Source organism: Corvus kubaryi, unplaced genomic scaffold (assembly GCF_017639235.1).
Source record: "Corvus kubaryi isolate FWS band 111438036 unplaced genomic scaffold, C.kubaryi_AGA036_p1.0 37264, whole genome shotgun sequence".
In the NCBI taxonomy this organism is placed as follows: domain Eukaryota; kingdom Metazoa; phylum Chordata; class Aves; order Passeriformes; family Corvidae; genus Corvus; species Corvus kubaryi.
The window spans coordinates 1,065,927-1,087,589 of NW_024581079.1; the positions used below are offsets into that span (position 1 = coordinate 1,065,927).

At 44.9% G+C, this 21,663-nt stretch overlaps 1 protein-coding gene across 4 annotated transcripts; it reads left to right on the forward strand.

Annotated features, from left to right (window-relative positions):
- The first annotated feature begins 147 nt into the window (after window positions 1-147).
- On the forward strand, window positions 148-19,630 carry SAP130 (Sin3A associated protein 130). 4 transcript variants are annotated; one of them, XM_042024524.1, is made up of 20 exons: window positions 148-310; window positions 1,151-1,386; window positions 1,932-2,090; window positions 3,167-3,278; window positions 4,788-4,912; window positions 5,702-5,826; window positions 6,398-6,548; window positions 6,750-6,840; window positions 7,100-7,204; window positions 8,230-8,371; window positions 8,637-8,758; window positions 11,076-11,378; window positions 12,361-12,538; window positions 13,788-13,892; window positions 14,613-14,974; window positions 16,325-16,573; window positions 16,851-16,976; window positions 17,681-17,784; window positions 18,016-18,148; window positions 18,455-18,527. In XM_042024524.1, exons 1-19 carry the CDS (start codon window positions 199-201, stop codon window positions 18,106-18,108), a joined length of 3,000 nt encoding a protein of 999 aa, XP_041880458.1. In that variant the 5' UTR covers window positions 148-198; the 3' UTR covers window positions 18,109-18,148; window positions 18,455-18,527. The 4 variants fall into 4 exon arrangements, with proteins under 4 accessions (XP_041880458.1, XP_041880457.1, XP_041880455.1 ...); XM_042024523.1 differs by lacking the exon at window positions 18,016-18,148 and adding an exon at window positions 18,772-19,630 and having other exon boundaries at window positions 150-310; window positions 16,328-16,573; window positions 18,455-18,568; XM_042024521.1 differs by lacking the exon at window positions 18,016-18,148 and adding an exon at window positions 18,772-19,630 and having other exon boundaries at window positions 151-310; window positions 18,455-18,568.
- Window positions 19,631-21,663: the final 2,033 nt, after the last annotated feature.

Below are 21,663 nucleotides of genomic sequence, written 5' to 3' on the forward strand. Positions count from 1 at the left end.
GGCAGGGCGGGCGCTGATTGGCCGGTTCCGCCCCGCCGCCATTGGTCGGGCGCCGCGCGAGCCCGCCCGCGCGGGCGCGCCGGGGTGGGTGGGGCCGCGGGGCCGCGCCCGGAGAGCGGGAGGGAGGGAGGAGGGACGGGGGCGGCGGCGCCGGGCCGGGCGTGTCGCGACATAACGGCCGCGCTGCCCCCAGGTGATATGAGCTCGCAGCAGTTTCCCCGTTCGGGCGCGCCTCCCGCCGCCCTGGGACCAGCGCCGCCGCCCATCCCCACCAGCGGCTCCGCCGGGATTATCGCCCCCGCCGCCACAGGTAAGCGCGATCCCGACCCCGCATCTGTCGGCTCCAGGGGTGGGAAGCGATCCCGGTGACCCCGCCCCGTCCATCGCCCTCTTCCGCCTCGGGCGGGAGGAGCGAGGCGGCCCCGCGGGCTGTGGCAGCCGGCCTGAAAGCTGCCGCGGTTCCGCGTGGGGAGAACGCCGTGGGAGTCGGGTCAGCTGCCGGCTCTGGAGAGCGCCGGCAGAACGGGGATGCGCCTTTGCTGCCAAGTGTCTGTGCGCAGCTGTCTGTCCCTCTCAGCTCGTCCGCTGTGTGTTCTTAGCAGAAGTGACGAGTGGGCATGGGAGCATCCATCTCATGGCGCTGGAAATGGAGTGGGAACCCTGATTCCAGGTCCTGCTGTCCCTGCCACGGTGACAGGTTTTCAGCAGGCCACCAGAAGTGACTGGGGGAGCAGCTACATTTTCAGGAGGGTTTATGCTTTATGCTTTTTTTTCAGCTTGATATTCAGATAGATATTGCATTAAATGCGGAGTTTTTCATGCTGTTTGATGTGGGATTTAATGGCGGTTACTTCGATAATTAAAATTTTTTCACTTGAAAGAAAACTTAGTCAATCTGTGTTTAAAGAAGGTGTTTAGATGGACTTCTCAGAGTTGACCCCAGGTTGCCCAACATTGCCAGACCCCTCAGTTCTGAGGGGAACAGACAGAAGCAGTGCCAGAGTTCCCAGTTTTTTCATCACTGGAATATGTTTAATTGTAAGAGTGAATTTCTTCAACTTAGATATTTCTGATGTCTCATCTCTGACCTAGTGGGTGACCAAAGCGAACTTTTTAACAATTCTTACCTTCTTCTCTTTTTTTTCACTAGTGAGTGACGAATCTAGTCGCGAGTCAGAAGTTGCTCCCAGAGAACACATGGGTCCCAGTGGCTCCATACAGCCTCGGGAGGAGAAGCAGGAGCCTGTGGTGGTTCGGCCTTACCCACAGGTCCAGATGCTGACACAGCACCACCCTGTCCAGTCTGGTGCCCCAGTGACAGTGACAGCACCACCAGCACATTTGACTCCAGCTGTGCCACTTTCTTTTTCGGATGGGCTTATGAAGGTAATGAGAGGATTCATCGGGGGAAAAAATACGATCTGTATGAGTCGGTGTTGAGAAAAAGTAAATTACACCCAAACCTTCTCTGCTTTTGTTTCTAAAGCTTTCCTTGCATGCTTCTGCTGACTGTGCAGTGCCTTGTGGGTTCCAGATGATACACTGAGGACTTGCTAGTATTTCAGTATTATTTTTGAGGGGGGTGTATTTTGTTTATCTTTTAGGAGAACAGTGATTTCAATCAGTTTCTGAAATCTTCCATTTTCTCTGCAGGGTATAAAATTAACTGTTAATATCCAGTGTCTGTAGGGCAATACCATAGCCCTGACAGATTCTGCTGATGACTCATGCTAGAACCTGCATATTTCCAGGACAAAATATGCCCTTTCTTTGTTAGGAATAACCAAATATTCAGTATCTTTCTTCTCCAAATATTTACCCATACTTGCATAAACTTTCTCCTCAGGCTTTGACCCCACAAAATGATTGCTGCTTCAACACTGAGCTCTCATTTGAAGTTGCCAATGTCTCTGTCTTTCCATTTCTTGTAGCCTCCCTTGAAGCCCACCATGCCCAGCCGGCCCATTGCTCCTGCTCCACCCTCTACTCTCTCAGCTCCTACAAAGGTCCCTGGGCAAGTGACTGTGACCATGGAAAGCAACATACCACAGGCTCCAACAATTCCTGTGGCAACAATCAGTGGGCAACAGGTGTGGTTTTTTAGTGGCTTTTCTGTTCATCTCACTGCATGGTCAGATCAATACACGTACAACTGAAAATGTGGGCTTTTGGAGCAGGAGGGAAGGTAAAAGAGCAGGTTTCCCAATTCAGTGCCACTGGTTGTTGGATCAGTTCTGCTTGTATCATTAAACTTCAGCCTCAGTTATCACCACCTCTTTACAAAGCTGCTGATTTGTTGTAATCATCCAACTGAGATAGCACAGCCAGGCTCTGATGGCAGAGCCATACCCAAAAGCTGGGTCTTTCCTTAAAAGCTCCTGCTGTGTCAGTGTCACTTGGAGAATTTCTGCTGCAGACAAACTGCTGGGATTCATTATTGCAGTGTTCTTCAGCTTCCCTGGGAGGAGATCAGAAGAGGCTGGTGAACAGTTCGTGAGTTTGCACTGTGTTCTTGCTGAACTAGGAGTGACAAAATTTGAGGGAGCCTGTGTAGATAACGCTTTTGAAAATTTTTTCTTCTCTAACTTGACTGCAGAGCCAGTTCTGGTGGTTTGAAAATAGTTTGTCAGAACGCTCATTACTAGATCTCTCAGGGTTTTGATGTAAAGTGTCTTTAGGTGGACTTGAGTTAGTCTGGCTAAGGATGTGCAGCAGTTTCAGTGGATTTATTGTATATTAATATCTCTGGGAAGTCTAGAGTTATGAAAAAATAGAATTTGTTCCAGCATTTGCCAGATTTCCACCATTCTCTCAACTTTATTGGAGAGGTGGTATGAAACTATGCCTTAACGTCACCAATGCTAGGAGGGCCAACTCTGTGGTTGTTTGTGGGTGGCTACTGGGTGACTGTCACCCAGGTACCAACCATAAAAACAGACCAGTGAAACAGAGAAGTGTTTACATCTTGCAGTGTCAGCAGGCTCTGTAACTTTATCCTGTACAAACACCTGCCTCTTTTCTCCACTCAGCTTTTAGTGCATGCAACCTTGGTACACCGATTATTTCTCCAAAATCTCTTTTCTGTCTCTGAGGCTGAGATGTGGTAATTCTGTGGCCATTAATTTTTGTCAACACAGCTGACTTGTTTTGTTCTTGAACTCTGCAGGGGCATCCCAGTAACTTGCATCATATCATGGCCACCAACGTGCAGATGTCCATCATCAGGAGTAGTGCTCCTGGGCCTCCCCTGCACATTGGAGCATCTCATCTGCCCCGAGGTAAAGATCAAGCTGTGCTATCCCTGCCTCCTGTTCACAGTCTCTCAGCTGGTGCATTTAGCCCACACCTCTGAAACTCTCCTCACTGCTAATGCAACTCTTTCTTCAGATGTTTAAACTGTTAGCGTGAGTGAGTGACTGCTGGCCTTTTAAGAATTATGTTGCCTTCAGCCATTTAGGGCAGCACCATGAGACAGTGCTTAAAATGCTGACAGATACCAGCACATCTGTTATTCTAATTCTTTACTGTTAAAACAGTCAACACTTTCAAGAAAAAATATCCACTGGTAGAGACTCACCTACCCTGCAAAATGTCACGTACATTCTTGGTAGCAAGTATTGCTCACCTATGGCAGGGGCAGCTGGGCAGTTGTGAGGCACATTCTTGTATCCCCCTGTCACAGGACCACTCATGCATGCTAACACATCATATTGTGCGCATTTGCATTTACCTGTGACAACTACAGGCTCTTGTTTCCCAGGATTTTGGATGCTACAGCTTGTAAAACAGGAGATCAGCTCCTTAATGCAGCCCTGTGCTCTTTATAGCCTGTAAGATTTCTGACTGCAGCTTTACTTTCGAAGTCTTATGGGTTAGGTTTGTAGTTCAGCTTTAAATTGATCTGAATTCCAAGTACCATTTGTCACTTTTATTTCTTTTTATGTTCAATGTTATTTGCTCACTCAAGAAAAATAAATGGACACGAGCAAAAACATAATCTTCAACTAGAGCAGATGGAAGGACTGTGGATGTTTATCTGTAGCTAAAGTAGTGTTCACCTGCTTCTTGGGGGACAGCTGCCACAGACTTGGACTCTCAGTACACATTACCCTTTTTCCCTGCTCTTTGTCTCTTGGTTTGATTATTAACTTTTGAGGTAGTCATTTCAATGGAGGACATGTACAGAAGGTATGCAATCCAGTCCATCAACTGATTGCAAGGCTACTGGCCTTGGTGATTTATTATGATCAGGAGTGATCAGACAGTAGACAAATTAATCAATTGCAGGTTTAAATGGTGTGGAGTTTTGGTCTTGTTTTTTTTGGGGGGAGGTGTGGCTGTTTGTTTTGTTTTGTATGGTGTTTCCTTGTTTTGGTTTCCTTCTTTTGCAAGTGTATTTTTCTTCTGAACTTCATCAGGTGCAGTGAGATCATTGCTGGTATCAGGTGACTTATTTACACATTGGCTCAGTAATCAAACTGAATTACTTCTACTGACTTCCATAGCTTGGAATAAGAAAACATGGGATTTGCCATACAAGACTATTACAGGGGAATAAGAGATACCTCTAAAGCAAATTAATTTAAATAATACCTACCCCTCCACACATACTTTTTTAAAACCTTATGTATGTTTGTCAAAAGCCTTATTTTTACACCAACATCACATGAACTGACATGCATATGAAATTAGAACTGACATGCCACCTAATGTCAGGGTCTGTCTGTGGTTGTGTCGGAGCTGTTGGGTGCACGCAATTTAACATGCTTCGTTTGTTTGTTCCCCAGGTGCAGCAGCTGCTGCAGTGATGTCCAGTTCCAAAGTAACCACAGTCCTGAGACCAGCTTCCCAGTTGCCAAATGCAGCCGCAGCTCAGCCAGCAGTTCAGCACATCATTCACCAGCCAATCCAGGCAGGTAGCAGCCAGGCAGCTCTGCACATCACTGACTGCCAGCTCCAAACTCTTCCTGGCACATACCTGTAATGTATAACCTCTAATTGCCTGATTACTGGGCTGTCAGCTCTCTTCCAGGTCTATTTTCTTTATTTTCTTCATAGACTTGGTGCCAGAAATTGGGTTTTTTTCTGTCTCCAAAATGCTTAGAAACTGGGAAGACAGTTTAGTTCAGACATGTTCAAGTTTTAAAGTCTGAAAAGTCCGGTACAATGTGCTGGTGTTGATTTATTCTTCAATATGTGAATTGATGTAGAATTTTTGAAGTCTCACTGTAATATGTATATCTCAGCTTTTGTACATGTATAAGGAGAGGATTGTAGGTATCATCTCTCTAAAAGCAGTGCTAGTGTTCAGCCTTAGGACAGAGGATTAAACATCTTCACATTGTGCTTTCAGTTAGGATCCCAATCACCTCTGACTTCATGGCTATACTTGGATTGGAATTTCTTTTCATTCTGAAGGGAACACACCTTTGAGTCTTTTTCTAAAGACCCTCAAGAGATGTGGTCTTGTTAGCTTTGTGGGTTACTGGTTCCTGTGCTCTATGTGTGTTGAAAACCAGGACAGTTCTGCTTAGGAGCTTGCGGATCAATTCAGAAAGACTGGAAATGTCTCAGAATGCCAAAACTTAGTGACAAGGTGTAGGGAAGCCAGTTTTAACCAAGTAATTCCTAGTTGTTCTCTAAACAGCAGAATTTCCTTTCTGAATGTTCTCTCTTTAACTCTTTTTTTTTTTTTTAATAGTCTCGTCCTCCTGTGACAACTTCAAGCACAATTCCTCCTGCAGTGGTGGCAACTGTCTCAGCCACAAGAGCTCAGTCCCCTGTTATAACCACAACAGCAGCACATGCCACAGAGTCAACCCTCAGGTAAAACCTACAGTGCTCTGACTTGACAGAAATTGCAGTGAGGAGAAATGTTAATCATCCAGAGCTGATAATCCTGTACATGTGGAATGATATAAAACAAAAATAGTAATGCTTGTGCAGTGCAAATCCTTGCAGTTCTGTGAATAAAAATGGGTATAAACATGAACTGCTGCTCTGTGTTATGAGAAGGAAAGACCTTAATGAATCACTTTTGAAGCCCTGCTCCCTGGACAGCAGAGTTTGTGTTGCGGGAACTTGTGAATATTTGGCCCATATTTTTTACGAAGACACAGCAAAAAGTGAAACATGAATGTTGAAAAGCATCCCTGACATGAAGTTCCCTTTATGAACTGATAAGAGTTATGATAAGACTGCCCTTCTGGCTGAGTACATTGGGCAGATGAGGATAGAACAGTGTAGTTCAAACTCCTTATGTTGCTTTGCCATGTGATTGACAGCAGCGCTGCTGCCACCGGGGAGGAGGCAGAGGCCTGATGCGTGTCCCTGTGTTGTATCTTCCATATTCAGTATCCACATGGTTATCTTGATGATTACTTTTCTTCCTGTTCAGTCGCCCCACGCTGTCTATCCAGCAGCACCCCCCTTCCGCAGCAATCAGCATCCAGCGGCCGGCGCAGCCCCGGGACACGGCCACACGGATCACGCTGCCCTCGCACCCCGCCATAGGCACACAGAAACCACAGCTCCACACCATGGCTCAGGTAAGCTGCAAGCACCAGAAAACCCTCTTGCTGCTTCTTGAGATCTCTTTTGTTTATAGCTTGCAGGCTAAGATTAAATTTTGGAAAAGAGTTAGTATGAGTTAGAAATTAATGTTCTTTACAGTCAGTGCAAGATGATTCCATACTAAGTATAGATTTTAAATGTGGTAGTCTTCTAACTTCAAAAATTTCTTTTCATAGAAAACCATTTTCAGTACTGGTACTCCAGTGGCAGCAGCAACTGTGGCACCTATTTTGGCAACGAATACCATTGCTTCAGCAACCACAGCTGGTGAGTATTCGTAATGCTGTTGTGGGAGCATCGTGAGGGGTGGGGTTTGTTGCTTTTTGTTGGCTTTCTTCTTTGAATTTAGAACCTGATCATTTCTGAGCAAAACTTTTTTCATGGTAAAGACTGCATTTGGAGGTGCATGAGCAGGCTTCAGGAGAGAAATTACAGAGTTCTTCTTTGCCCTCTTTAGGATGTAGATACCCTGGCATGGTAGGGCTCCAAAGAAAGATCTCCTATTAAGTTTGGTTTTTTTCTTCAGGTTCTGTATCTCACACCCAAGCGCCTACAAGCACCATTGTTACCATGACAATGCCCTCACATTCTTCCCATGCTACAGCTGTCACGACCTCAAACATCCCAGTTGGTGAGTGATTTCAGTTTTCAGAAAAGTGTGTAACTGATGCTTCAGTTTTTCTCTGTATGCTGGAAGTGTTTGTGCATGTTAGCAAATTAAGGAGGGAAAGGAAATCAGTTCAAACTGGGAGAAACCAATTAACAGGTCTGCTGTTCTAATTTTTTTTTAATACCAGGAAGAAATAGATGTTCTAGGAGGAGCAGGTAATAAAATGGCTCGTTTACTTCCTCTTGAATTTTTAGCCAAACTTGGGCCTTTTGGCACTTCAATACCTGCACTGGATACTGTAAAAGTTATAACTGCTTGGTGATAGACTATGGCTTTCTTAGTTGATTTTGTAAGTTACTTCATGTGCTTCTTGAGGTGTTAGGTGTAGCCTAGCTGAATTTGATTAGTGTGTTCACTTGAATGTAAAACACTTAAGGTCTAAAGGTGGGAACTTTATTTGCCTGCATGTGGAATGTGCCTGAGATGTTTCCTACAGAACTCCATAAGGTTCCTTTTGTTTGTCTGTTTTCCTGTTGACCTCCTTGTTCTTTTAAAATTTTGTAGTCTCTTTTTATTTCCAAGGAGTGAAATTGTATCTCATACATCAGCATTTCTTGTAAAGCTTTTGTAGGTGTTTTCTTTCTTTTCGTGGCCTCTGTCCACATACACTTGTCTGTCTTGGTCTCATTTCCCTTGATCTCTGCTTTCAAAACTCAGATAACTTGTTCTTGTCATCAGAATGGTTTGGGCTGATCCTAAAATAATGAACTTAATCTGAGCACTGAAGTGACTTTCTTAGCAAGTGTAGTTTATATATGTATTTAGAATATCCATCCATTCTGTTAGAAATTGGTGAGAAATGCTTTGTTCTCCTTTTGGTCTGTTGTGGATAGGAAATCATCTGTGGATGGGGTGGGTTGTTTTGGGTTGAGAGGGAAGGGAGTAGTGTTGCTTGGTTTTTTTGACAAAGTTACTGATCTTGCCTTTGCAGTGTTTCTTAGCCTTTCCTTTGCCTGTCAATTGATTAAGCGTTTGTCTTTATGCAGCTAAAGTGGTTCCCCAGCAAATCACACACACTTCTCCCCGGATCCAGTCTGATTACACAGCAGAGAGGAGTAACCTCATACCTCTGTCCAGCCACCGGGCATCTCCAAACCCAGTAGCAATGGAAACCAGAAATGACAACAGGTGGGCAGAGAACTAACAGCTCTGTCAATAAGAGTGTGTGTGAGAAGGGTTTGAGTGCCCTGCTGCTTTTCTGCTGTGGTGGAAATAACCTTGTAGAAGCCTGGGGGGGATGGGATTTGGTAGTTTTGGATCAATTATGATAGTTGAGGTAATTGATAGCTTATGACAGATGAGATTGGAAAGCACGGGGAGTGCTAAAGGGCAGGGGTTGAAGGTTAACTGTTGAACTCACGTGTGTAACACTTGCTCTCTTTGATGCCTGTAGGCAGTCGGTGCCTGTCCAGTTCCAGTATTTCTTGCCTACATACCCCCCCTCTGCCTACCCTCTGACTGCACACACCTACACCCCCATCACCAGCTCCGTGTCCACCATCCGCCAGTATCCAGGTAAGACCAGCTTGGGACAAGCAGCCTCGGGTGCTTTGTTGAGATTTTAGCTTATGTATGTGCTTTAGTGATGGAAGGAACTAAAAGGATTTGCACTTGATTCTGATAATTTGTCACAAAAAGTCTCTGATGACTTGTTGACAGAGGGGAAAACTCATGGACAGAGGGTACTGAACTAATTCAGAGCCTACTAAATCCAGCTAATAACAGTTTTCTCAGGAGTTTCATATTTGATATCCCAGCGGTTGCGTGTCTGTAAGTAAAAGTTCCTGATTCTACAAATCAAAACAATTCCATTCCTCCAAACCAAGCCAACTCATTGACACATCTTCATTCCCTGGTGTTCTGATAAGCTCTTTTAATATCTTTTCATGTGAATGTACAGTTTGAGAGAGAAACCTGAACCAAAAAGGGAAGAAATAATTTGCCTTTCACACTTGCACTAGCGTTCTGTTTAGAAAAATGAAGCAATTAATGTATTTGAACAGTCGCAGTCAAAAAAATTATGCACAACCCAAACTTATGTCATTCTGTGACAAAATTTGGAGCATTTTTACCTTACCTCGTTTAGGGCTGTTCTCTCTAATGTGATAATTTCCACTGTTCAGACTGCAAGAACATGCATGATGTGGATTTTCCTGGTGTATCTGTGTCTGCTGGCAGCACGTTACCTGTGAGCAGTATAGAGGAAATTCAGAAGGACTGGGAGGTGGCAAAGCCCATTTGTTGAACAGGAAAGTATAGAATCATAGGGTTCTTTAGAAACCTAAAGTTTGAGAAAGACCTTTAAGATCTTCAAGTCTAGCCATTAATCCAGCACTCCGAAGGCCACTGCTAAACCATTTTCCCAAGTGACACACCCACACATCTTTTAGATCCTTCCAGGGATGGGGACTCCACCACTTCCCTGAGCAGCCTGTGCCAGGGCTTAACAACCCTTTATGGGAAGAACTTTTTCCTACCATCCAATCTAAACTTTCCCTGACAGAACATAATTGCACACAGTGAAGAGTTCCAGTTCTGGAGGCATACTGGGGTGGTGGTAGGCTAATGGTCATTTGTATAAATGCAAATGTATGTTCTTCATCAGGAGCTTATTGACAGAGACGTTTTACTTGTTAAATTGACTTGAAGAATCCATGGAAAGTATTAATTATGGCAGCTGGTGGTGACAACTTAAAGCAGAGCATTCAGGGTATGAGGAGGGAGGTACACCTATGCTGAGCACAGCTGAGTCAGGCTGCAGAGGAGACTTTTTAAAAGATCACTGAGATAAGGAGAGTTAATGCAGAATTTTGGAGGCAGAATGTTGGCTTTGGCTTTCCAAATGCTGGTTGTGTTTTATATAGTATCCTAAAAGGATTTTGTTGGATAGAAAGTTTTGCAACAGTAGTGTTTTGACTAAGAGAATAAATGTGCCACACTTCATACAGAGCCATTTTCAGGGACCTTGTTTCAATTTATGATGCTTGTTTTTAGAGTGTCTTGTCAGCACAAGAACTTGATGGAAATCCTGTGACAATGATAAAACCAGCTTGTTCTGCACTGTTAGCAAGCGAGGCCATTGTTGGCAAGTTCACACTTGAATTCTGTGTGTGCCTGCAGAAATCCTGGTGCAGCTCTGTAGAGACTGGAAATCTGGAGATCCAGGGTCTGCAAGTGGTCCAGCAGTATTATTAAGTGCTGTGTGGGAGAGCTGTAATACACTGTGTAGTGGATCTGAAAAGATGGAATCAGTTGTTTAGAGCTGTGAATTTATTTAAATGAATTGAGCTACTTAAAGAAGGTGTATTGTTGGGAACATTGCTCTGCCACTAAAAGATAATCATGTTCATTTGAGCTGTGGGATCCAGCCCATAATTGTGAGCCATGTTCTGAGGCCAGATAAGGTTGTGTTCAACTTCAGAGCACAAGAAATTACTTAGGTTTCTGATTACTTTTAATCTATTTTTTTAAGCAGGAAAAAATGCCAAGTGTTGGTACTTACATGCATTATACAATATGATAGTGAGCAAAAATACAGCACAGCTTTCTGAGACTGTAATTTGAGTCTACCTAAAAGCAGAGTTTAACTGATCTTTTCTCTCTTGCTGCAATTTGAAATAAAAAATAGAATGAAAATCAGCAGTAATGTTTAATTCCTCTGGCAGACAATCTTACTTCTCTACTCTCAAATTTACTACTGCAACAAGCACACTGGCAAATTAATTTTTCAAAGCAAAAAAATGTCTTTGAAAAAAAAGTTAGTATTTGAGCAAGAGATGGTAGGGGGAACTGAGGTGACCTGCTGGTGAGGTGTCTGTGTTGCTGCTCCCAGTTTCAGCCCAGGCGCCCAACTCGGCCATCACAGCCCAGACCGGTGTGGGAGTGGCCTCCACTGTCCACCTGAACCCCATGCAGCTGATGACAGTCGATGCATCTCACGCCCGGCACATCCAGGGCATCCAGCCCGCACCCATCAGTGCCCAGGGCATCCAGCCCGCACCCATCAGTGCCCAGGGCATCCAGCCAGCGCCCATCGGGACACAAGGACTCCACCCTGCTGCACCCATGGGCACGCAGGGGCTGCAGCCAGCACCCATTGGTGCCCAGCAGCCACCCGGCGACACCAAGACCTCAGGTAAGTGCAAGCAGCCAAGTCCTCGCTTCAGACCGAGACAGAGCAGCTGAGCTGCTGTCCTACACCTTTGGCTCTGACTGATTATGTTGTTACAGTCTCTTTGGTCCAGAGGTGGACACTGAATACATCCGTGCACATATTCTCACAGCAAATATCTATTTCTGAACTGATTTATTTTTAAAGCGTACTAGGTGGAGTGTGTGGGCAGCCTTGGATGGGTTACTTCAGTGGAAAAGACTGGCAGTGCCTGAGCTTAAACAAATGCCTTCAGTAAGGCCTTGTAGGAAAAGTAACTTAAAAGTGAGCGACGTTCTCCGGCTGTGCATTAGATCCCAGGAGCAATTAGAATACAGCCAGGTACCTTCTGCTGTTGGTAACCTGATATTGAGCTATGACAGAAACCATCTTTCATTAAATATGATTGGTATGATGAAGCCCCAACAACTTACTGGAGGAATGGGATATGGCATCCAAGAGAACATGCTGTTGCATAGCTGGCAGGCACAGTGTTGTGACTTCCTGGCTGTCCACGTGGTGTGCATCTCTCAGTTGGCCAAACAGGCTCTGGCAGGAGGTCAGAATGCAAACACAGCTGATGTAGCTTATGTACAACTAGCATGTGTTGCCACATGGGCTCTTACCAAAAGTGTTACTCTGTTGACCCAATAGTGTTGGTGATCTCCCTAGTGATTTCTGTGTTTTCCTTGTCTTCTGGAAAAGATTATTTCCTGAGAAGCTTTTGTTAGGCAGGAGGTAGTTTCCACCTTCCCTGCAGAAGGTTCAGTGATCAGATTGCTCGTGGCAAAGATACTGCTTACAAAAGTGTCTGAAAACACTGCAGTTAGTGACTGAGGGACTCAGATAATGGACAACATACGCTCTGCAAACCCCTGCTTTATCATCACATTTCATTAAGTAACTGCTGCTTTCCACTTTCTCTCTGTGTTTTCCTCTCTGCTGTGTCCGTGTCCATCCTTCCCAGCAGTAGTCCTGGCAGATGGAGCCACCATTGTAGCCAATCCTATTAGCAACACATTCAACACTGCTTCTGCAGCAACTACTGTTGTGCAAACCCACAACCAGAGTGCCAGTGCCAGTGCTCCAGCCCAAGGCTCCTCCCCACGCCCAAGCATCCTTCGCAAGAAACCAGCCACTGATGGGTGAGTAGAACTGAAGGCGACATGTGAGTGACTTCTGTGCAATCCAGCCCAGCCAAATGGAATCATTTCAGTGGAGATAAGGAATATTCTTGCAGATTATTCACTCAGCAGTGGTTGTGAGTAACCTGCTGATTGGTGAAACCGTTCTTCTCCTCCCCCAGGGCAGGATACAGTTTTCTGTACCGTCAGTAATAAAATGAGAAGGACAGTTTGTGTCTTAGGTCTTGAAAGTGACCTTTTGAGGGAAAGTGGATCTGAGGCTTTCTTGCTCAGTGTGATAAAAAGAAAGAGTTCACAATCTACTAAAATTAGAATTGGGTGCTTTGTCTTCAGTGCTTTTCTTGGAAGAATATGTGGATGAGTGGAAAGGATAGGATTAGTACCCTGCTGTGAAGTCTGATTAGGAAAAAGCGAGGGAGTAACTAAACTCTTAAAATATTTTATGTTGCCTGTCTATTTTTAAATGCCTTAATAAAGAGGCAAGAGACAGCTTTAGAATTAACAATGCATTTCCTTCCAACTAGCAACTGAAAGCATTTGGAACTAATGTGTCCTGTGAGATTAAAATTGCATATTTTTTATGTGGGTTGAAACCTTTTTTAAGGCAGAGAAGCTGCAGGCTCTAAAACTGAAAGAGAAGTTAAAGAGTCAGAGGTAGATCACTAAAGACTGTTTCCATTTGAGAGGTTGATTATTTTGGACAACAATTTGACTTTTGGTCCCACAGGAGACTAAATAGTCTCTAAAATACCTTAATCAGCCTTATCATCTTAACATCCACACTCAGGCCTTGAGGTCCTGGAGTCAGGGTCTGACAGTCTAGTCCAGCTAGAGGGAGCAGATACCTATCTGAGCACTGTTTAGTTCCAGATGATTTGCTCAGTCTTGAAGCAGGAGTGCAGGACAGCAGTATGGCCAGACCCCTTTGTCCACTGCTGGAGCCTGGCAGTTGCAGCGAAGTGTTCTCACTGACGGGATGAAAGTACAGCTGGCATTCTTGGAGAAGCCCTAAATTGGGTGAGACTAGGCCAGAGCTACTAATCTTTTATTTTAAAAGAAAATATAATACCTAATTTGAAAAGTAAAATGAGACTCTCTGTGTAGCGAATTGGTTATACTGAATACAGAGAGCAGTGCTACAGCCACAACTCCTGTCCTGGTTTGTGCAAGAGAGCTGATTTCTTTGCTCTCAGGGGTGTTTGTCTTTGCACAGGGAGGTAGGAATCCTAGATCTGTCTGTCTCTTACAGGCTGGCAGTCCGGAAAAGCTTAATTCCCCCTCAGCCACCTGAAGTGGCCAGCACACGTGTTGAGAGCACTATGCGAAGCACGTCTGGATCACCAAGGCCTGCTGGGTAAGACTTTAGGAAACAGCCAACTGCATCACAATAGTGGCATTACATTTGTTTGACTTGTGTTCTTTGGCTGTTGGAGCATTCTTCTTTCTTTTGGGAAACAATCTATTTTGAATTTGTGACAAACAGCCTTGACAAGTTCTGCTGTTCGTGAAGCTGAGGAAGTAACCCTTAAAAGCTGTGGTGATGAGCTTTCACAGAAACAAACAAAAACCCTCCACTATTGAAAGGGGAGATAGGCCTCAAAACTTTTCTATAGTACTTGAAAATTAACGCTGAGGAAAGGTAAATGCAGCTTGTGCCGTGCTTCAGTAGAGTTCAGTGGCTTTACAATTTTATAACTGTAAGCTACAGTGGGAGCTCCTGCAGAGGATGGGGCAAGTACAGTTTTGGGTACAAGTTCCTCTTGGCTGCATTGTAAAAACTCTTTTGATCCTTTTACAAGTATTTTGAAGTTACCTGGAATTAGTCATGGGATTTGCTTGTCATGGTGAATGGAAAAAGTAGTATCTATAATAAATACAAAGGATTAGAAAGGGGGAGGAGGAGGAAATATAACTGAGATTAAGCCTTCTCCTGTTGTTAAACACTTTATTGAGCCAGGTGGGTGCAGGAAAAACTGGATAGTCTGACTCCAGTTTGGCTCATTTCCTTTGTGCTGGGTGCTTATGACTGAGATACAGTTCACTTCACTTTGTTTTGCTTTTATTTGTGCTACAGTGGCAAGCCAAAGCCTGAAATTCACGTGTCCATGGCCACTCCAGTCCCTGTGTCTATGGAGGCAGTGTGTAACCAAGGTGGCGAGCAGCCCACCATCACAGTGCCCCCGACCTCCCAGCAGCCCCCCTCTGCCATTCCAACGATCATCGCGGCCGCCAGTCCCACCTCCCAGCCTGCAGCAGCACTGTCCACCATTCCCGGAGCTGTTCCGGCTGCCCCGCCCACTTCCACCACCATCGTGGCAGCACCTGCTCCTCCATCCACCATGAGCGGTGCCCTGTCAGCGGTGCTGGGCCCTGTGGTACCAGAGATCAAAATCAAAGAGGAAATGGAGCCTACGGACATCATGCGACCAGTATCTGGTAGGTGGCTGGTAATCATCCGCTTGCTTTTTTAGTTTTTGACACAGTGGAGGAATTAGGAGGATTGCAACACTTTCATCTTGAAACTAAAAGGTCATCTCTTCCATGGTAGCACAGAACACTAGAGCTCCCATATGCCTTATAAAGATCTAGTTTGCCTTTTTTCTAATCTCCCATGACATCACTTCTTATTGTGGTTGCTTTGTTCATGTTCAAATGATCCAACTTCAAAGAGTCTGTGTGAGTTCCTTGCCTAAAATGCACATGCTCAGCAGTGGTACTGATATATTATGGAATAGCTCAGTTAAATTCAGTTTGTTCACAAATCCTACTGTTCAGCTCCAGTGGCCTTTCTTATATGTGAAGAATTCGTGGCCAGATTAGGACTTCCTAGGGCCCTCCTGTGATTCATGCATATTTTTCTCTAGAACTTTTAAAAATGTTCATTATATTGCCTTACGTACCCAGCTTGGCCATAGTTGCTATCAAATGACAAGGTCAGTAAATTCAGATCCTTACAGATCTTCTTGGGCACTATATAGTGGCAAAGTGATAGGAGTGCATCCCACTTTCATGAGTTTCAGAGTTCAGGTTTAGCTGTTGGTTTTATCACTCTTCTTGAAGCTGTATGTTGTCCTGTAAGAAAGCAGCTCCTTGCTGCAGATGTGTGTGGAGCATAGGCAGATAGCATTAAGCTCTTCGGGGTTCTTCTGTCTCTTCCTGGCATTTGTGGGTATGCCAAATTGTCCAGAGATCCCATCCCAGAACTTTTATGCTGCAGCCTTGGTCGTGGCTGATGGAGATTGTCCCTCCAAGTTCAGGGAGCGTTCCCTCAGACTACCTGGCTCACTGCTGCCAGCTCCACACGTGTGTTGATTGGTGCAGTGACCTGCTGATCAGTGCTGAGGGCTTGGCAGTACAAGCAGACTCCTGCAAGGAGAGTGCTGCAGTCGTGCTTCGATTCCATCTGACTCTCTCATCACAAGAGGATAGGGACTTGCTTACTATGCCAGTGACCTGTGTTGGTGTACATACAGAGGGATATTTTTTTACAGTAACACAGACAGATGTTAGGATGATTCCTTTTTGTTAACATTAACGTAAGTTTCAAGTATGAAGCAACTGAGGGACAATTGGCTCTGCTCTCATTCTTTATGTATATGAGACACTGAAAACTTTAGCTTATAGGCTTGTCCTAATAATTACTGCTGGCTTGATATCTGGCCTGTTGGTACCCATCACGTTCCTCACACTGTGCTGAAACAGGAAATACTGTTGGAAGTAGTGTTCAAACAATGTGTTATCTTCCCACTGCTGATGGTTTGGATTCTTCTCTTTCCTTCCTCTCAGCAGTCCCTCCTTTGACTACAAGTACTGTGTCTCCATCTTTGGCACTGCTGGCCAACAATCTTTCCATGCCTCCAAACGATTTGCCACCTGGTGCCTCACCGAGGAAGAAACCTCGTAAGCAGCAGCATGTCATCTCCACAGAGGAGGGGGACATGATGGAAACAAACAGCACTGATGATGAGAAATCCACTGCCAAAAGTTTGATGGTGAAGGCAGAGAAGCGAAAGTCTCCTCCAAAGGAGTATATAGGTAATGACGTCTCTGATGTCTTTGTTCTTATTCAAGTGTCTGTATTTTCTGTTCTGTTTCTCAGAGAAGGTGCTCTGTCACATTCCCACTTCCTAAATACGAGTAATAGAGAATCCAAGTATCTGTTCCTCAGCACTTTTTGTAAAGGGCTGCTCAGGGAAAATGAATTTTCTCAACACACATTTTGTATGAGGTGGCACTTACTGATCTGCTGCTGGAGTGGATGCCAATCTGCTTTCACTGCTCGATGATAATGCAGCTCTGGATCCTTTTGTAGACGAGGAAGGTGTACGATACGTCCCTGTGCGTCCCAGGCCGCCGATCACCCTGCTCCGTCATTACCGCAACCCTTGGAAAGCTGCTTACCACCACTTCCAGAGATACAGCGACGTCCGCGTCAAAGGTCAGACTCGGGATGGAGCAGACAAGGAGGGAAGGAGGCCACACAGAGTTAGCTGTAGTTTTGTAAATGAGAAAATGGTGTGGTTATTGATGAATCTACTTATGTACAGTGATAGAAATTTGCTCACAAAAGGTATCCTCATAAAAGTGACATGCCGTGGTGATAGGCTGCACTTGAGTTTTCTCATTTGCTACCTAACACTTGCACTTTAATCACATTCCATATTTAGTGTAACTAGTCTTGTGAAGTAACAAATGGGCTTTTAAAGAAGACTTTTTACCTAATGCAAGGAAAACAGAGATCAGATACTGTCTTCCAGACTTTTTACCTAGTATTTCAAAAACTTTTAAGCAAACTGGGTTTTCACAACTGTGCAAATACATCTAGGAGTGAGAAGTAGTACAAGGTGGGCCTTTTACTGTTTGTGCCAGGTGTTTGAAACATTGAGCACTATATTCTTTAAATGAGAAAATAATGGGTTATGATGTAACCTTTCTGAAAGTACAGATAACCTGTTAGTGAGTGAGAGCAGCAGTCAGGTACATGGCAGATGGGAGGTCACTTTCCTGTCTGAATCAAAACGTTGCTCATTGTCATTTATTAGGATGTAGTGGGAGCAGAACTTGGGTTATTGTTGTTTGAGAAGGGAGGCCTGGCCAGCTCCTGAAATTTGAGTACTGTATGCTTGTGTTTCCTGGTGACAGAAGAGAAGAAGGCCATGCTGCAAGAGATTGCCAGTCAGAAGGGTGTGTCCTGTCGTGCACAAGGGTGGAAGGTCCATCTCTGTGCAGCGCAGCTACTACAGCTGGTAGGTGCACGGGGCTTGGAGCTTCCCGCAATATGGGGGAACATGAGGCTGTGTAAGACAGGAAGACATTCTTACAAACTCAGTACATTGGGATACCCTAAAGGAGCTGGTGTGTAGTGCCCAAAGGGAGTGGGACATGCTTTCCCCTTTCTCAGGAATGTGGCATAAGTGGCTTGGAAACTTGGAGTGTTGGTTTTGATCCAGACATAAGAGCTGATGTATTTTGTACAGATGATCAAAACTGGCAACTCCCTCCTGCTGGTGCACAGGTCTGAAGAAGCGTCTGTTTGGGATGGTGCGGCTGATCTGAGGAGGCAGCACTGATCCACATTCCTGGATGCTTCTGTTTCAGGTTGGGGGTGAGGTAGGTGCTCTGCATTTTAGCACCAAACTCCCCAAAACCTCTGCATTCCTGGAATAGTATTGTGAGAAGTAGGGGAAGCAGTTGTAGTAGGATCCATGTTTCTTCAGAAGAGGAGCAATCCTGTAAATAGGATGTTAAAAGGAATGGATAGTGCCACATTTTGTCAGAGGCTCCATCTTCTGAATCACTGACAAGAGCAGCTGAGAGGGGAATGGATTATCACTGTTTCTGTGTAGTGTTGTTAACGTGGGCGAGTGTTTGCCAGCTTGGCAGTGACCCTTCTCATGAAGGGCTGATGTCTTTTAGACAAACCTGGAGCATGATGTGTATGAGAGACTGACTGCCCTGCAGGAGGGACTCATTCCTAAGAAAAAGGCAGCAACCGATGATGACTTGCATCGAATCAATGAACTGATACAGGTAGGTCCTGTGGCCCCTCAACCCAAAACTATACCCTTAGTTTCAAAGCATCCTGCTGCTGTTAGGAAAAGCTAAAGCTGACCTAAAAAAACCCATGTGGGTTCACTTCCTGTGTTATCAGTTACGAGGGGCACAAGTAGGAAAAGGGAAAGGGATTGCTTAGACCAGACATTCTGCAGTTAATGACAAGTGTTTCCTTTCAGGGGAACATGCAGAGGTGTAAACTCGTGATGGATCAAATCAGTGAGGCTCGAGACTCCATGCTAAAGGTCTTGGATCACAAGGATCGTGTTTTGAAGCTTCTAAACAAGAACGGAACTGTCAAGAAAGTGTCCAAATTAAAGCGAAAGGAGAAGGTTTGAATGCAGACTAATGACTTTGGAAATGGAGAACGTGTACAGAATGGAGCTGAACCTTTTTGTAGTTTGGGTTTGTTTTTAAGCAGAGCATCGGAATAAAAACGGATGAGTTTAGGGAACAGATGGACACGTGAAGCGTGGTGACCTGAAGGGATTGTCCTTGATCTTGTCATAATGAACAAAGATTTCTCTCAGGCTCATCCCTTTTTAAAGTCTTTCCAGTCCCACTGTTTAACTCCTGATGTGTCAGGTATGGACACACCTGTAAGGCAGGAGATTGTGCAGGGGACTCCAGGAGGCTGACATACAGCTATGGACCCAGACAGCAGCCAAGCTTCCGAGCAATGGAAATGGCACCTCTTTCGGTTACCCCATTCAGTTCTCATTCTGACCTTCCAGTGTCTAAAGCAGCCTTCTTACACCAGTGCCACTGCACTAGGGGATCTGCCACAAAGAATCTCCAACAGCTCAGAAGTCCTAGCTGTCAAGATTACAAGAAAATGGTAAAAAAAAAGGGCGGGGGGGGGGGGGGCGAAAAAATCATTTCAAAGTGATATTGTAGTGTCTGTGTCTGTGTTGGTGCTCTGGAATACCTTGTGTTGAGGTACCTCTTTGCAACAGAGGTACTGTAGCTGGTGTAATGTTAATTGTACGTACCACATACATCCTGAAAACATGAATAAAGGAATTGGAGGGTTTTGTACGTGAGCAGTTTGAGTACCTTTGTACCAGTGAAACTCTTCAAGCTGTAAGCTTGAAAACAAAGCTTTGGAAGAAGCTGAGGGGAGAAGAAACAGCATGTTGGGAATCAGCCAGCACCCTGTGCTGTGGAAGGTGAGTAATGCAGTTCCCGATTCAGGTCCTAAAGATGCAGGGGGAATAATCCGTATTTCACTTGTCCATTTAACCTTAGTATTTTAGAAAAATTACCAATCAGTTCATTTTTAGTCTCCTCAGCAGGAAACTTCAGTTTCATGAACTAACTCTTTTAAGAGTACATTCTTTTCCTCATCCAGTTACAGTGCTGTTATCTTTCCTTTATTCAGAACTGAGTTCTTTCAGAACTTAGATTAAAAAAATAGTATTTAATTCTTATTTCCTGATTTTTATAATTAGAGAAGTAAGTAGAATGTCCATATCCACACTGTTCTTGTGTTTTTACTTTTAACACATGCAAACCAAATTAGTTTCAGCTGTGGATGGTATTAGCTTGATTTTGCTTGTTCAAATGAAACCACTTCCATTGAAAGATACAATTCTAATATAATGACATTAACTTTCCTAATACCGAAGTTACAGTAATTGTGTGTGTATGTTGAAATTAAAAGCAGAGGTAAGACTAGAAAAGGTGGGAATTAAAGTGCTGCTATCATCTCGCATTTCTTGTCCTTCAGGAAGAGAAGAACGTGCACAACTGGTCAAGTATTTGTTTGATGTTGTCAGGGTAATAAAACACAGTGCCAACACTCCCAGGTTCCTAAGGACTCGGCAAGAAGCTCACTGGTGATTATGAAGTGGACTTTTGCAGCGCTGGGAACTGTTTCATATCTTGGCAAAAGGATTTTAGGTGCAATCCGAGGCATTACCAGCAAAGAGAGGTATTTGGGGGGAAGAAGGGAGGGAAGGATTGTTTTCAGCACTGCAAAAGTTGGGAACTTGTTCTGTTCTTCCAAGTATTCTGACCCGATTCTTTGTAACCTTAGTTTTTCATAAGGTGGTATTCAAGGCTGCCTGCCATCTAGACTAAAAGGATGATGCTGTCCAATACCTTAGAATGGCAGTAATGACAGTGCTGCTCTTGTGCTGTGGAAACCATGTAGATTCTATAATGTTGAAGGCCACGAGTAAACTGTAGAAGGTGTGACTGCCCATGGCAGGGGGTGGAACACAACAAGCTTGAAGTTCCTTTCCTACCCCAACCATTCTGTGATTCTATTCTACAAGAGAAAGTAAGATCACTGACATTCAACCAGATTTCTCCAATTCACATTTTTATGCCTCTTATTTATTGCTTAAGCTTGGATCAGAAATGATCGGCATAAATTCCATTTTGCAGTCTTGAAGGAGTTCAGCCCGTTTGTCTCTTGGGGTTGAATGTGCAGTGCGGGTACTCTGGGCTATGCAAAGTTTGCTCTTCATTTTGCCCGGGCGTTTCACCGGTGTTGGTGGAAGGGAGTTAGGAATGAGCGCTGTGGTCAATTAGCCCTTAAGTTCACCAAGCGCACCTGGTACAGCCACACTGCCCTGCCTCCCTACCCTGTCCCGTCCACTGACCTACTCCAAACCACCCGCTGTCAGAGAATTCTCTCGGGGTGGAATGCAGTGCTTCTATTTTTACAAGATGTCCTAAAACCTTTGATGAAGTAACTACGTCTCTGCGTTGGTTTTTATGGTGCTGTGAAGAAGGGTGGAGGGAAGGATTTGGGTGCCCCATTGGAAGCTGGAAATACTAAAGTAATTTTTGCGTTGCTGCCATTGTGCTACTTATGGCTCCTGCCACAACCCTATGTTACACGCGGCTATGACTAAACTCGTCCCGACGGCCGAAGCTGTTTTTAACCCTCGGGGCCGGGTCGGAACGCCGCTCCCCTCCTCAGGGCCGGGTCGGAACGCCGCTCCCCCCCGTCACGGCCGGGTCGAAGCGCCGGTGCCCCCTGAGGGCCGGGCCGGAACGCCGCTCCCCCCTCAGGGCCGGGTCGGAGCGCCGGTCCCCCCCTCGGGGCCGGGTCGGAACGC